At 37.3% G+C, this 16,837-nt stretch overlaps 1 protein-coding gene across 1 annotated transcript in view; it reads right to left on the bottom strand.

The window, feature by feature from the left end:
• HMCN1 (hemicentin 1) overlaps nt 1-16,837 on the bottom strand; it is a 521,707-nt gene that overhangs the window by 212,212 nt on the left and 292,658 nt on the right. Inside the window, exons 31-36 of the mRNA XM_032606174.1 lie at nt 16,422-16,700; nt 15,625-15,906; nt 14,795-14,903; nt 13,309-13,478; nt 11,980-12,134; nt 8,140-8,263 (exon numbers count right to left, since the gene is read on the bottom strand). Of these exons, the coding sequence (XP_032462065.1) occupies nt 8,140-8,263; nt 11,980-12,134; nt 13,309-13,478; nt 14,795-14,903; nt 15,625-15,906; nt 16,422-16,700 (1,119 nt within the window). The remainder of the gene's footprint in view (nt 1-8,139; nt 8,264-11,979; nt 12,135-13,308; nt 13,479-14,794; nt 14,904-15,624; nt 15,907-16,421; nt 16,701-16,837) is intronic.

Raw genomic sequence — 16,837 nt, 5'->3', positions numbered from 1 at the left:
ATGCTGGACAGGTTGTGGAGAAAAGGAAACCCTCTTACACTGTTAGAGGGACTGTAAATTGATACAGCTACTATGGAGAACAGTATGGACTTTCCTTAAAAAACTAAAAATGGAATTACCATGTGACCCAGCAATCCCACTACTGGGCATATACCCAAGGAAAGCTATAATTCAAAAAGACACATGAACCCCAATGTTCATTGCAGCACTATTTACAATAGCCAGGTCATGGCAGCAACCTCAATGCCCATCGACAGACAAATGGATAAAGAAGATGTGGTACATATATACAATGGGATATTACTCAGCCGTAAAGAGGAACGAAATTGGGTCATTTGTAGAGATGTGTATGGACCCAGAGAGTGTCATACAGAGTGAAGTAAGTCAGATAAAGAAAAATAAATATCATATATTAATGCATATACATGGAATCTAAAAAGAAGTTACAGATGAACCAGATTATAAAGCAGAAATAGAGACACAGATGTAGGGAACAAACTTATGGACACCAAGGAGTGAAAGCAGGGATGGGTGGTGGGATAAGTTGGGCAATTGCATTTGACATATATACACTAATATGTATAAAATAGATAACTAATAAGAACCTGCCATATAAAAAATAAAGAAACAAAACTCAAAAAAAAAAAAAAGAGCATGGGTAGGGACTTCCCTGGTAGCACAGTGGTTAAGAATCCGCCTGTCAATTCAGGGGACACAGGTTTGAGCCCTGGTCCAGGAAGATCCTGCATGCCGCAGAGCAACTAAGCCCGTGAGCCACAACTACTAAGCCTGCACTCTGGAACCCACGAGTCACAACTACTGAGCCTGAGTGCCACAACCACTGAAGCCCGCGCACCTATAACCCGTGCTCTGCAACAAGAGAAGCCACTGCAACGAGACGCCTGTGCACCGCAATGAAGAGTAGCCCCCATTCACCACACCTAGATAAAGCTCACACGCAGCGACTAAGACCCAACACAGCCAAAATAAATAAATAAATAAATTACTTTTTAAAAAAGAGCACTGGTAGAGGTAACTAATGGTAAAGACAGTAAAACTATATATTTTGCATATAACATTTTTTCTCCTCTCGGAATTGAAATAGCATAAAGCAATTATAAATATGTATTGATAGGCACATGATGAGTAAAGGTGTAACTTTTAAAGGAGGGGAAAGGGAAGGGACCTATACAGTAGCAAAGTTTTTTATGCTATTGAAATTAAATTAGTATTTATCCAAATTATAACATTATTAATTAAGATGCTAATTGTAATACTCAGGGCAACCACTAAAAATGAACTCAAAAATATAGTAAAAAAAGAAAATATTTAACACAAAAAGGTAGTAATGGAGGAACATAAAAACAAAAATGACATAATACATATAAAAACATATAAATGGTAGACATAAATCCTGTCATATCAGTAATTACATTAAATGTAAATGTATTAAACACTCTAAGCAAAAGGCAGAAGAGACTAGCAGAATGGATTTAAGAAGCAATACAACAATAAAAACACGACCTGACTATATGTTGTCTACAAGTGACAAACTTTAAATTCAAAGACACAAATAGGTTGAAAGTAAAAGGATGGAAAAGATATACCATGCAAACAGTAACCAAATAAGAATGGAGACTCTATACCAATATCAAACAAAGTAGATTTTGAAAGAAAAACTGTCACTAGCAACAAAGTAGGACATTTTAAAATGATACAAAGTATCAATTTATCAAAAAACATATGAGAAAACAACAGAGTCTCATATATTCACAAAACAACAGAGTTTCAAGATACATGGAACTAAACTATGCAGAATCAAAGGGAGAAAGACAATTCAACAATAAAGCCTGGAGACATCAATATTCCACTTGCAATAATGAATAGAACAATTAGACAAAAATCAACAAGAAAACAGAAAACAGTATGAAGTTTCCTCAGAAAATTAAAAATAGAACTACCATATGATCCAGCAATCCCATTTCTGGTTATATATCTGAAGGAAGTAAAATCAGTATCTCAAAGACATATCTGCACTCCTATGTTCATTGTAGCATTATTCACCATAGTTAAGACATGGAAACAACCTAAATGTCCGTAGACAGATGAAAGGATAATGAAGATGTTATCTTTCTTCCTCTCTCTCTCTCCCCCTCTCATGTGTGTGTGTGTGTATTAGATGTATTATCATACAACATATACATATGATGTATGTTGTATATATACATATATATAGTGTGTATACACACACACACACACACACACACACACACACACATATAATGGAATATTTTTCGGCCATGAGAAAGTAGGAAATTCTGCCGCTTGAAGGAACCTGAGAGAATCTATAGGACATTTTGCTAAGTGAAATAAGCCAGACAGAGAAAGACAAATACTATATGATCTCTTATACGTGGAATTTAAAAAGAGTTGAACTCATAGAAACTGGTGGAATGGTGATTACCAGGGGCTGCGGGGTGGGGGAAATGGGGAGTTGCTGGTCAAAGGACACAAGCCTTCATTTATTAGATGAATAAGTTCTGGGAATCTAAAGTACAGCTTGGTGACTATTCTATTACTAATACTGTATTGCTAAGAGAGGAGATATTAAGTGTTCTCACTACACACTCACAAAGATGGTAACTATGTGAAGTGATGGATGTGTTAATTAACCTGATTGTAGTAATCATTTCACAAAGTATACATGTATCAAATCATCACATTGTATACTTTAAACATATACAGTTTTGTTTATCAATTATATCTCAATAAAGCTGGGAGACAAAAAGGAATAAAAAAGACAGAGTGGTACTGGCATAAGGATACACACTTAGGCAATGGAATAGAATTGAGATTAGAGAAACATACCCTTACATCTACAGTCAAATGATTTTCAAAAAGACTGCCAAGCCATTCAATGGGGAAAGATTAGTCTTTTCTATAAATGGTGCTGGTTCATTTTTAGGTTAAAAAGTAAATACAAATATAAATGCTATTATTCCCTTCTAGCATTAAAGAGATGGTCTTGGAAATCTGATTTAGGTGAATGCTGTTCTAGAAGAATAATTAGTAAGGTAATAATATCTTATGTTAAGAGTAAGAAGATGTCTGCATACTCCAAGCAGAAGATTGAATTCCATTCAACATAACTAGTTTTTTCCTTTCTTCTAAAAGTTCTAGGCGTATATCATGCCAAAACCAAAATACCTTCTTCTGGACGTACTGTGGGTCTAAATTTTGCCTATTATTTTAATCATTCAGAGTCATACATTCATTTTTTCAAACTCTGGTTAAATTTGAATTAATACACAACTGATCTAAAAGTGATTTGGGTGAGATAATACACCTTAACCACCAAAATTATAATATAGTAAATAATAAATTCATCTATACCAAGAAAATAGTATAGTAGCGCCCAGAACTGAAGTTATCCTTTAAAAAAGAAAAAAAAATTCCCTTATAATATTCTCAAGTCTCCTTTAAGCCACAAGTGAGTTATTAAGCAAAACACAGAAATGATATAGAAACCTTTTTTTAAGTGGGTGTTAGCAGATGTTAGCCAAGCAAATACTTTAAAATAATAAAATTAAATTAAGGGTTCTCTACTAATGTTTTAACCAGACAGCTAATACAGACTCAAGATGGTTCCCGGCCAACAGTAAAGACAGCAGGACTTTAGACATATTTGTTAAGATGTTGGTACAGTGAGAAGTGCCAGAAGCCAAATATGTGTTTGGCTGAAACAGTCATTAAGCTACTACTTACAGATGATGACTAGAAACCAGACACCAGGCTAAATTTTTCATGTCTAGTCTTGCATTTATTCCTCAGAACAACTTCCCTGATTATGGTATTATCTTCATCCTTCCCATGTTACAGATGAGAAAACGGGGCTTTTAAAAAGTTAACATCTAAGCCCACTGTCCTCCAGATATTACTTGAGGGTATAGGAGCCTAAATTCAGAGCCTTTAAGCACAATATTCTACTTCTGGGCACTTCACTTGGTTGTTTTTAGCTAGGAAATAATTAAGTGCAGATGAAATGAATGCTTGAGCCATTAGACCCCAAATAATCATTTGTTTGTGGAAACATCTGTCTCACTTGGCAAATATCTGAGGTTTAAATATAATTTCATAGTTCGGTCTAGAGAATTAGAACTTCCAGAATTATGAAACTTTGATCATCAAAAGGACCACCTACTGAGAGCCTCAGCCTTTTATAATTGACAGAACTCCGCCTGGAAAACACAGGGGATCATGAGACTATTCCCCTTCTCATGATCATGACTTCATCTTCTAGTCCAGGAGACCATGCACCCTTACTCCACCTTTTGGAAACACTTTTTTCCATGTTTGAGAAGAATGGAAGCTTCTACAATCTTTTTTATAGGAAAGCAAAATACTAAACAATCTGAAAGCTGAGTTTCTTTGATTAAATAAATTGATAAATGAACTAAGTTAAATAGGAGTTGCTTCCCTATAGATTTTTCAATGTCCCTCAATATATAGCACCAGAATTAGATACAACACTTTGGAAGCATTCAGAGGGCAAGAATATAAGAGGGCTACTATAAGCTTCTGTTACTGACTTCTAAGGTTGATTAGCTTTATTATGAAATTGAATTATCAAATCTACAGTAATTGGAGAGAGCCATTAATACCTCAAGTATTTCAATGTGTGGTATCTTTAAGCCATTCTGTCTCTATTCTTATGCAATTTTTCACGTCAGGTTAACTTGTCATTTTAACCTCTGAGGTCTTTTTGAAATCTATCAACCCTTAGAAATTCCTACACCTTTTTTAACAACTCCAGTTCTCACCGAAATTATTAATACAAGTATTGAAGAGGACAGAATCAAGTTTGGAGCCATTTTCATCCAACGTGACACTGCCGTAATGAGTGCCAAGATGATACACCAACTTTCTGTTCAGATTCCTATCACATGCTCTTAGCCACCTACTTCCTCCAAGTTGACCATTATCTGTATTAGATTAGAAATTCACTTCATCATTTATTCTCCCTTCAGGTTGATGAAATGGTATCCAGACAAGTCAAGATTGTGTTAGATTAAACATTTGCAGCTACTAATATATCTTACCTCTATCCTATTGGTGATTTGTATGCAGAAGATTGTTTTATATTCTCCATCTAATTTGGTAGTTTTTTTGGGGGGGGGCATAGTTGCTTTACAATGTTGTGTTAGTTTCTGCTGTACAGCAAAGCAACTCAGTTATATGTATACACATATCCCCTCTTTTTTGGACCCATAAACAAGGTGAAAAGACAACCCTCAGAATGGGAGAAAATACTTGCAAATGAAGCAACTGACAAGGGATTAATCTCCAAAATGTACAAACAGCTCATGCAACTCAATATCAAAAAAACAAACAACCCAATCAAAAAATGGGTGGAAGACCTAAATAGACATTTCTCCAAGAAGACATACAGATGGCCAAGAGGCACACGAAAAGATGCTCAACATCACTAATTATTAGAGAAATGCACATCAAAACTACAATGAGGTATCACCTCACACCGGTCAGAATCGCCATCATCAAAAAATCTACAAACAGGGCTTCCCTGGTGGCGCAGCGGTTGAGAGTCCACCTGCCGATGCAGGGGACACGGGTTCGTGCCCTGGTCTGGGAAGATCCCACATGCCGCAGAGCGGCTGGGCCTGTGAGCCATGGCCACTAAGCCTGCGCGTTCGGAGCCTGTGCTCCGCAACGGGAGAGGCCACAACAGTGAGAGGCCCGTGTACCACAAAAAAAAAAAAAAAAAAAAAATCTACAAACAGTAAATGCTGGAGAGGGTGTGGAGAAAAGGGAACCTTCCTACACTGTTGGTGGGAATGTAAATTGATACAGCCACTATGGAGAACAGTATGGAGGTTCCTTAAAATACTAAAAATAGAACTACCATATGGCCCAGCAATCCCACTACTGGGCGTATACCCTGAGAAAACCATAATTTGGTAGTTTTTAATAAATCCTTACAATGACTAACCTTCTATTTCTCTTTCTTTTCACATTAACTCAGACATCTTCTAGCCTGCATCCCCTGTCTCTGATGATTTTCCATGTCAGTATGTACACTAATTGCATCTCCTGCTAACATACATTGTGTTACCATATTCAGACAGCATATTTATAGACTTGTGTTTTCTTAGGTAGTGAATCTGTTTATTCTTTTCTGTTGTTGCTAGGTAGTTGATGGGATACTTGATTTCTTCTATGGATTCTAGTTTTCAGTCATTCCTGACTACACTGGCAAGTCTCTAGGCCAGTCTTTACAGTCTGAGCCAACGTACCTCCACGTAATGGCACAGACTACTTGCATCAGAGATGCTGTTTCAGGAGATGTGGGAATGGGCCCAGGAAGCTGTACTTTTAACAAGCAATACCTATGATTTTTATGAACGCAAGTTGGAGAGCCGCAAACACTGAAGTTTGGTTCTTCCCAGTTCTGGAGACATATATTCTGTTCTTCATTACAGAGTCTTCATTTAAGTAATTTAAACCAGTCTAGAGAACAAAACCAAATCTTTCTTTTTGATAACTCCTGAAAGAGTAAAAGTGGGAAATATTTTACATCTAATACCTCTAAACCTCAAAAGCACTCTGCAAGTCAGATACTCAGAGAGGTTAAATCGTTTGCTCAAGGTTACACAGATCATGTTTAGCATAGAATTTAAACTAAAGTCGGCATGACTCCAGTGCCTGAGATGACTACAACACATCATGCTATCCCACTCAACTATTTCCTTTAGCCAACAATGGAGATCAGATAAGGATTGAAACTGTTGGAAGGGAGGGAACAAATAGCCTGTATAAGGAGGAGAGAAGGAGACTCAGAGCAGAAAAATGGGGAAGGAGAACAAGCCCACCCCCAGCACACTCTTAGATGGAAGTGGAGGTCTGAGTATATGCTGGAGACAGCTGCCAAAGAACACTAGAAAGATATACAAGGCCCTATGAGGAACAAGGTAAATTCAAGGCAACTTAAGGGAGAGCAGGGTCAGCCTGTCCCCCAACCCTCAATTATAGTGAGACCATTCCAAGATGGTTACACTCAGATATTGGTCTTTAGGTTAATTATTCAATGAAAAAATAAAGGTCCTCTTAAGGAACATGGTTTGTGTGTATGACATCCATAAGTTAGGTGTTCATACTGGAAGAACTGGGGAAAGAAAAGGCTGGTTTATTGGAAACGTTTAGAGAACTGATGATATAAATCTTTTAACTGGGTGACTTAAATAAAAGAAAATATGTAAAGAAACAGATTAGAATTCAACGTTCAAACTAAATTTTTTCATTCACTTACTATTTACTCTTTCATTTGTTAAATATTTATTGACTGCCTGCTATATACCTGGAATTAAACTAAGTGCTGGAGTGTTCTTCTAGGTTAAGATTGCTCAGAAAATGTAGAGTAAATATATGAATGAATGGATGGACGGAATGAATGAATGAATAAAAGTTTAACAAGCAATCACGTGAATTAGAGAAAATGAACAACATGTACAATGAGAGCTTGGCTAGCTCTCTGCAAATATCCTTGGCTGAGTTAGGAAAGCTCAAGTCTACAATTCTTGGCCCTTTCTGATGAGCCTCTAGAGATGTGAAGTCTTACACTCAAGGTCAGGTAATCTTTCATGTTTACCTGTGAAGCTGCAGTATTCATGAAGTGTTCCACAGCCAACCAGACTTTTTATTAAAGCACATGAGAGAAGATCCTGAGTCAAGAATAGCTTCTACTCACAAAATCCATCTTATAGGCAAGCAGGATAATCACAGACAATGCGAAGGAAAAACCCTGCAACTTCTGGATTTTTTTTTTTTTTCAACAGACGTTATCTGTACAAAGTTATCAGTTGACAGAATTCAAATAATTAAAACACAGGGTGGTGCATTTATTTACTTATGAGCTCCAGCACTTCCTATTTGACAACCTGAAACCTGAAGACCTTGATATGAGCAATTATAATGAAAATAATGTAAAAAAAAAACTATATACTTTTTTTATACAGATTAAAATAAACACTTGCTTCTTCTATACTACAATTCAATAAAAATGGGCCCACTATGTTTTTAAAAAGCCACAGAAATACTCTTGTTAAGACGTGAAGATGCCATTACCATGCACATGCAGTTGAATGTGCTGTTGTGTTTCTCCAGCTGCATTGGTAGCCACACATGTGTATCTGCCAGCATCTTCCATGAGGGCTTTGGCAATTTGTAGAACTCGACCAGAAGACTGTATCTAATTGGGATCAGAAAGTACGGCAATATTTTGTACTTTATACTTGGACTTGAAAACATCTGCTGAATAGACAAACTCATTTAAATTTATAATATCTAGTTATATTTTTATGCCAGTATCTTAATTATCTTTTGATAGATTAGAGCCAGATCACTTCATCATGCACAAGAAAATAGACTATTTTGATTGAAAAGCTTTTCTTAGTCATTGGAAAACACAAAACAGTGTTACCTAAGGCAAGCCTGCTGGTACAGTCATAAAACTCCACTGAATAAAAGACTTTAGCACTGCAGCTATGAGGTATGTGATGAAAATTTAAGCTATTTGAAAAAAACATGGTCACATTTATGTAACACTTCATAAATAGTTTTAAAACAATCTTTTTTGATTAAATGGTCATGGGGGCCAGAAAAACAATAAAAATTATAAAATATGAGTAATGGAAATGCAGATAAATTTCCTTGACTGGTTTTCCTTATTTCCCTCTTAAACACATTACAGCTAGCCTCTACCATTTTGGAACTGGTGATTCAGTGGTTATTTTTTGAAAATGATTATTCAGAGGTTACCAGTTAACTTCTAATCACAGCATGCAGCCGCCTAGGCAATGAGCTCATACTCTCCTTCACCATCTACAGCATTTGTCGTTGTTGACTTCCTGCTCCTTCAGTCACTCTGCCCTCTGGGAGCTGAAGGTACAGCATTCCCTCAGTTCTCATTCTCTGACTTTCTTAGATTACTTTATGGAATCTGCTTCCTCTTCCTGTCCCATAAACAGGAAACTTAGCTTTCTGATAGTTTTCATCCAAACCCATGGCTGTGATGAAGAATCCCATGCAGACTCCTAAATTTACAGCATTGGCCTCAACTTCTCTCCTGAGCTTCCAGCTATCTGCTGGACAGGTTAGCACATGAAATTGAACAATACAAAACAAAGCTGTTTTCCTGTATTTCTAAACCAAATTCTCACTGCGTGTTTCCAATCCTGTTTAATGGCACCAGTCATCTGGGTTTCAGAGCCCACTTTGACTCTCTTAGCAATTATACCACTCTGTGTTTCTCAGACCCCCTGTCTCCATTCTCACAGCCACTGTGGGATTATAATGGCTCCTTAATTTATATGCCAGTGTCTCCAACCTCCCGCACTGTTAATCTGCCTTGCATACCGTTGCCAGAATAATTTATCTAAAATGCAAATTTGATCTTTTACCAGTCCCCCTTCAAAGCTCATTCATGGCTCCCCACTTTGCCCAGAATGAAATCCGAACTCAGCAAAGCCTTCCAGGCTTACCGCATTCTGACCCCGTAAGAGCTTCTCTCCATACACTCCCACATAAACTCCCACGTAACTTATTCTTCATCCATACTGTACTGAACACGCTAAGTAGCACATTCATATACTTACACTTATTCATATCCTTATATTCACTTCTAGACTTTTGCATACGGCCTTTAAGCGCAGTAATTTCTTAAGATTCTGAACTAGATCATTTTTTTCCTATTTCTTCTTACTCTTTATTCTGCCCTTGGATTAACTCATCTACGTCCATGCGTTTCAAATATGATCTGTGTGTCAATATCCCCAGCCAGAACTATCTTTTGAGCTCCAAGACCATATATTCAATGGTCTACCTGGCAACTCCACTAGTTTATTTCAAGGTCAACTCAACACCCAGAAGTCTAAAACTCAAATCACAGTTATTCCCCCTCAAACTTATCTTCCTCCAAAGTCTCCTTTCTCACTGGATGGCATCACTATTTATGTACTTGTGTAGATCAGCTTCCTACTAATTTTTCTTGATATTCTCCACTCCCTCGCCTTTCATCAACAATCTATAATCAAGCCCTAATGATTTAACCAATAAATAACTCTCAAATATAGCCATGTATCCTCATCTCTATGGCCAGCATGTGAGTCCAAATTTCTATCTTTTCTCTCTTAGACAAATGCAAATAAGTTCAATTGATTTCCACGTATCTACTCTTGACTCCTACAATTCATTCTCCAAACGGGCCTAGGTAACTACTGAAAATATAAGCCTGATCATGTCACTCTTCTCTTAAAACTGTTCAAAAATTTCACACTGTGAAATTCGCAAAGTGAAAATAAAATCATTAACATTACTTAAATGCCTCCTACCTGTCCTCTGGTCTCCTCTAATACCATTTCTCCCTTGCTCTTGGTTCCCTAATCCAATGGCTTGCTTTCACATTCTCAAGAGGTGTCATGCTCCCCTTTACTTTAAGTCGTTTGCCCATGCACATCTTCTCTGAAAGATTCTACTCACCTCTCTTCTATTAATTTGCCCACTTAACTCCATATGTTCTTCAGATCTCCGCTTAAAGACTTTCTCCATAAATTACCCTCCCTCAGGCTGTTGGAGGAGGTCACTGAGAGGATGTGACCACAGGGATGATCCGTGAGCTGGACTCAGGCATTCGGAGGCTCCTCATTCTCTCCCCATTTTTGGAATGTGCATTCCATCTTCTTTCCCAGTGCTAGAAACCGCCCAAGGACGCAGCCTTGAGATAGTAGTGTTATGTTGAGACCATCTGGACAGGATATATGACTGCACCCAGTTACGATCTCTATATAAACTTTTAAGATTTGGTGGGCACGTGAGGAGATCTACTCATCTTGCAGTCATCCGAGACAAGCCTAGTAAGTAAGTTCCCTTGCTTATTAAACCTGCCCCCTACCAATCTGGAGTGCTGTGCCTCTTTCTTAGATCTCTCTCTGCTCTCTCTGAATAGGGGGCCGATTTCAGATGACACCCGGGAAGCTCCAGGGGTTGCAAACCAACACACGCTCAAAGGCTTTCCTCATTATCTGTTCTTATACCTCTCTATACTGTCTCCTAAAATTACTCATCACAGTTTGCAATTATACATTTGTACGACTGCATGATAAATATCTGTCTCCCAGGTAAACAGCTGTTTACCTGCTCTGTGTTAGAAGGCTACATATTAAATCTTTTGTTAGCGCAAATATGTGAGATTAGTTCCATTGAATTTGCAATAGGAATGATAAATGAACAGATATCCATCACTTCTGCCGGGAGAAGAACTTGGCACATCCCTTGTTACTGAAACCTACCTCAAGCAAAGCTCAAACCCACGTTAGTCAATTAACTTGATCTTAGTAGCAAAATCCATTAATTATTTTAATTGTATCATGTAGATTACTCAGGTTTGCAATCTACCTATTAATTCAACAAATATGTACTGAGATATAGTTATATGCCCGGGACTATACTCAATATGAAAGATACACAAGTGAACTTATTCATAGAGACTGAGTCTCTGCCATCATGATGTTTATAAACTAAACTATGTTTTTCAAGAAACCATTTCACTTAGGTTTATGTATCAATAGATAAAATTCTACCTTAATCCTGGTCAATGGTGAATATACTGAGGATACTCTGACTTACTTAGTACTGATGAACTATTCATCCATAATATACTAGTTTTTAAATAATAAAAATACCAACCACTATGTTAAAATTAACATCATTGTTATTAGTCTTTAATTAATTCCATTTTTCAAATCAAAATATTAAGTTAAATTCTGAAAAATCCTAAGGAAAACACATATTGTTTTAGTACATTTCCTGCAAAATCTATCCAACAGGAAAATCTATAATTAAGAAAGGAGAATATGATAGCTCCATATATAGCTTTCTCATCTTGGGCAAAATAATATTCATACTTACTTTGAGGTTTCCTTGGGCAGTGTTGACAGGTTGGCCATCTTTTAGCCATGTAATGGATGGCTTTGGAATGCCATTGGCTATGCACTGCAAGGTGATGGGCTTATACCTTACTACAGCTCTCTCAGAAAGCCCTGAGGATTTGATTGCTGGAGGAACTAGATTTAAGAAAAAGAGAGGAGAAGAAAGGAAAGAAGGAAGAAAAAAGGAAGTGAGGGAGGGAGCAAAAACTATAATCAGTGGGATCAAACACTTAAAAGTCTGTATCCAAGAACTTGAAACTTCAAAGTTTAGAAAAGGGCAGAGGCCTATTTTAACAAACAGAATAATTTCATTCCATGCATTTCACTTATAACTTTTAGCAATTTTAGAGATTACTTATTTCTTAACTATGGGTCTCTAATTCTCCAGAGAATAAGTGAAGTGTATTTACAGCAACTGCAATCCACATGTATGTTTGGTTTACAACCTCTTGGTGTGTTTTCCCAATCTACTATGACCTGCCCTTTCTCTAGAACTGCCTCATTAAATTGGGGTGGGTTTCCAGTACCCATATTTATACCACATGACTCTGTCCCCAGCAAGGCTGATTAAATCCAGGATAGTAACTTGATTTAAGCCGGGCCTGCCAGATTCCCTCCCTCAAGAATTGGAATTGAGACTGAGAAACAGCATTAGCTGTATTCCATCAAAATGCAGGAAAAAACCAGTCCGCCTGGGAATAATGAAGTTGATGTTCATAGAAACCTCTACTTGTGGCTTCCAAACACTCTCCAGTTTCTCATTCCAGTCCCTCCCTTCCCAAGGTCTGCTGGCAAGTGAGATACCTAATACCCTGGCAGAGGGTTGCTTCTGTCATTAGACGAATGGTTCTAACCCTATTGTACCAGTTCCACGAGTGCACTTATGTGCCCTGGATCCTGCATAACACCCTCAGCCTCCATTTCTGGAAATGACTTTATTCACACTCCCTCCTGTTTTGGCTGAACCTTTGAACACTCGTATCCCCCCTTTATTTGAAATTTGCTGCCTGCCTCTTCTATCTTCTTTGATCTCATTGCTCAGACCCTCACATTCTATGCAGAATATACCTCTTACCATTTAAATCCTGTCTCAGTTCATTCGCATGATACCTCTTGGTTAAATCTTCTGTGTTAGTAAAGTGCCTTAAAATTTTCCAATATCTAATTCAAATTTGATCCAAATTCTCTCTCAAATTAGCACTACTCTCCACAACTCAAGATTTATCCAGATTACTGAGCTAAGTTCTGAATTAGATACTGAAACAATGCATAAATGAATTTTCAGTGAAATGCTCCTTCTTCAGCATACCATGAACAGTCACTTCAAATTCCTTCTTGTGGTCCCCAGCAGTGTTTGTTGCTACACACCGATAAAGGCCTGTGTCTGACACTTGAGCCTGGGCAATAACCAGTTTGTGTCCATTGAGTAAGATCTTGAATCCATCCCTTTCATCAATTAGCTGGCCATCCTTCAGCCACCTACAGAAATAAGGCAAAAAGAAGTCTGAAGACATATTTTAAATAACTATGTTCCTAACTATATCTTAAATAACTATGTTTCTAAAGCAATCTATCTATCTCAGAGGAACTACATTTATTCATATATTTGAGGTATATACTTACATATGTGTATGTATATGTGTATATATGTATATATGATACATTTATATATATGTATTCTCAATTATGTACTTGCCTAATTTCCCATCTGCTCACTCTAATAAAATAAACTGTAAATAGGGAAAAGAAAAAGGAAACCTAGTTTAACAAAGAAGCTGGCATATTATTGGAACCCAAGAACTATGTGTACAATTCTTCATTCTTCTATTAATGCTGGGCTACAGAAAGAGGCAAATGCCCCTACATATCACTCACTTCAAATGTTTAAATAATATTAACCAACAAAACACACATAATCTTAAAACATCTGTAAAATAAAATCCTAAAATCATACAGCATTATAATTTTTAATTTATTATGAATTATCACTTTCCGTTTAGTTTTATAATCATGTGTGAACATATTTTAGCCCCAAAGTTAGCTGAGTATCTGTTCCTTTGCATATCCCATAGCACTTTGGAAATGAAAGATAAGTGTTGAAGAAATACTTTGTGAATACTTTGTGAATGAAGGAATGAGAAAAAAGTATTAGTAATCCATGGTAAAGTATTGGTATTGGTAATTACCAAAGTATTGGTAATTCATGTTAACTTCCACTATTCCTTAATATGTCTGGCATACTGTTTTAAATTCTGTTGTTCATTTAACGTTTCAGTGCTTCAGGAAGATCTGACAGATACTGCTTAATAGTCTGTCTCTATGAACTGAAAATGTAATTTTTAAGAGCATATAACTAAGTCTTCTAATTGAGATTTATGGGCCCTGTGAGTATCAGATAAAAGTTGCCTTGAATATAGAGTACGTCTTTTTTTTTTTTTTTTTTTTTTTTTTTTTTCCCTTGTGGTACGCGGGCCTCTCACTGTCGTGGCCTCTCCCATTGAGGAGCACAGGCTCCGGACGCGCAGGCCCAGCGGCCATGGCTCACGGGCCCAGCAGCTCCGCGGCATGTGGGATCCTCCCGGACCGGGGCACGAACCCGTGTCCCCTGCATTGGCAGGCGGACTCTCAACCACTGCGCCACCAGGGAAGCCCTAGAGTACGTCTTTTAAAAGAGGGATACAATTAGTATAATTTTATAAATCACTTTTGAATGACACAGAACCTCTTTCAAGATAGCTCTAAAACACTCAAATAAAGAAGTGGGAGATATTTAGAAGACATACCAAAACCCTTACATGATAGTTGGTGGAGGAGAGCCTGTCACTTGACAATCTAGCTCCAGTAAGTTATTAACCATCACAATGAAGTAAGACATTTCATCTCCTCCTTCTATAGCTGGTGGCACTAGAAAACAGCAAGGATGTAACATACAAAGAAATGTTTACAAGAAAAAATACAGCATCACTTTAAGCAATACTGAGTTGCACTTAGAAGGCTGATAAGTATCACAGTCATTTGGTACATGAAGGAGACTTCAGAAATGTATTGTAAAATACCTTTTACAATACACATTTGCCACGATCAATAAATATACTTTCGACACACTGTGAATTTTTCTCAGTTAATCTAGCACTATGGGGCTGATGATGCCATCAAAACATAAAGTTGATTCATATTTTATGTTGCTTATTTTCATAAGAATAAGATAAGGGAACCTCAAAAATTGGGCCTGCATTGAAAGCCTTCAACTTATAAAGAAATAGAGATGTAAGGTTACAAGATGACTTTCCAAGTGCCACAGACTAAGTTTCCTATTGTTTAACACAGTGCTCATGACAAGAGACCATGCTGTCACTCACTAGAGTCAGATATTGTCACAAATGTAAAAAGGCACCTACCTACTTACAAAGTGTACCTATCAGGGCAAGTGGAAGATTTATGTGGGTTTTTAGATCTTGGGACTCTGGTGATCAATTCACCACTCAGTAATGTGTAGTCCAGAGTTGAACAGATCACTAAACCTTCTCTAAGATTGTTTTATTATTCCATGAACACAAAAGCATTTAATAAACTAGTCAGGTTTTGCTATGAATATGAGAATACAGGTGGCAGCATCCTCATTTACCTAGGACGTCAACTTCGTATTTGATTTCCTTTTCTCCTGCCACACTGGTAGCCACACATATATACTGTCCCCTGTCGACTTCTAAGGCACCCATGATTTCTAGTTTCTTCCCACCAGCTTCTATGCGGATGTTGTTACTCGCTTTCACAGGTACACCGTCTTTCAACCAGGTGAGAACTGGAGGAGGGTTGCCAGCAGCTTTACATTCCAGTGTCAACGAATGAGCAATAACCACTTGCTTACTGAGAGGCGCAGCCAAGTCACCTTCAATCATTGGAGGAACTACGTAGAAAAGAGTAATATTTCAGGCAATTCTTTAAAATCCTCATGAAATAAAGGGGATTCTTTTCATTTTTAACTCACGTAGTTTGACTACAGAAACTACCTATATGTCCATCTCCCCCTAAGCTACTGAGGAAAGAATTTCTTGGTTCAGCTTATCTGCAATTAGTCTAAATATTGTCGGATACTCTATACTGTGTCTGGCTTAAAAAGGACAAATTGGAGAGAATGAGCTTAGTCCTAAGAACTACTCTACCTTCTCCGTAAAAATCACATGGTCTAGATTCCCTAGTGCCATAGGCAGATGGTTGACTGAATGAATGGGCCACTTCTTGCTAACCTTAGCTTTTTAAAATATTTTTCCAAATCATGAGACAAATTCTTCTAATTCCAATGTATGCATATCGAAGACAACCCAACCCAACAGGGATTTATTAGTGAACAAATTGCATGTTGCCGTATTAGAAAGCATAGGCAGAAAAGTACATAATTAAAACATATATTTTTTTCCTTACCATAGACATCCACATGGAATGATTTTTCAGCAGTCCCAGCAACATTGGTTACTTGACACTTATATGTTGCTGAATCAGAGACCTGTGCTCGAGGGATATGAAGAAATTGTCCTTTATCAATATAAAGTGCTTGTGAGCTGGATATGATTGGTTGGCCGTCTTTATACCAAGTAATAACAGGCATTGGAAGTCCCCGTGTTTCACATTCCAGTTTAATTATGCTGTTGATCAGTGCTGATATTTCTGTGGTGACATTCCCTCCTTTAATACTAGGTGGAACTACAGAGGATTTCAGAACAGAAACAAGTCTTCTAAGTTTTAGCGTCTGCATCAAAGTCTCAAACGCTATAGATATTTAAATAATGCATTAAAGTAAATATGAATTAAAGACAATTAGGAAGTCTGTGATTTACCTA

This window comes from Phocoena sinus, chromosome 1 (genome assembly GCF_008692025.1).
Source record: "Phocoena sinus isolate mPhoSin1 chromosome 1, mPhoSin1.pri, whole genome shotgun sequence".
Classification (NCBI taxonomy): Eukaryota; Metazoa; Chordata; class Mammalia; order Artiodactyla; family Phocoenidae; genus Phocoena; species Phocoena sinus.
The sequence above is the reverse complement of the archived record's forward strand: the minus strand, read 5'-3'. Positions and strand labels throughout refer to the sequence as shown.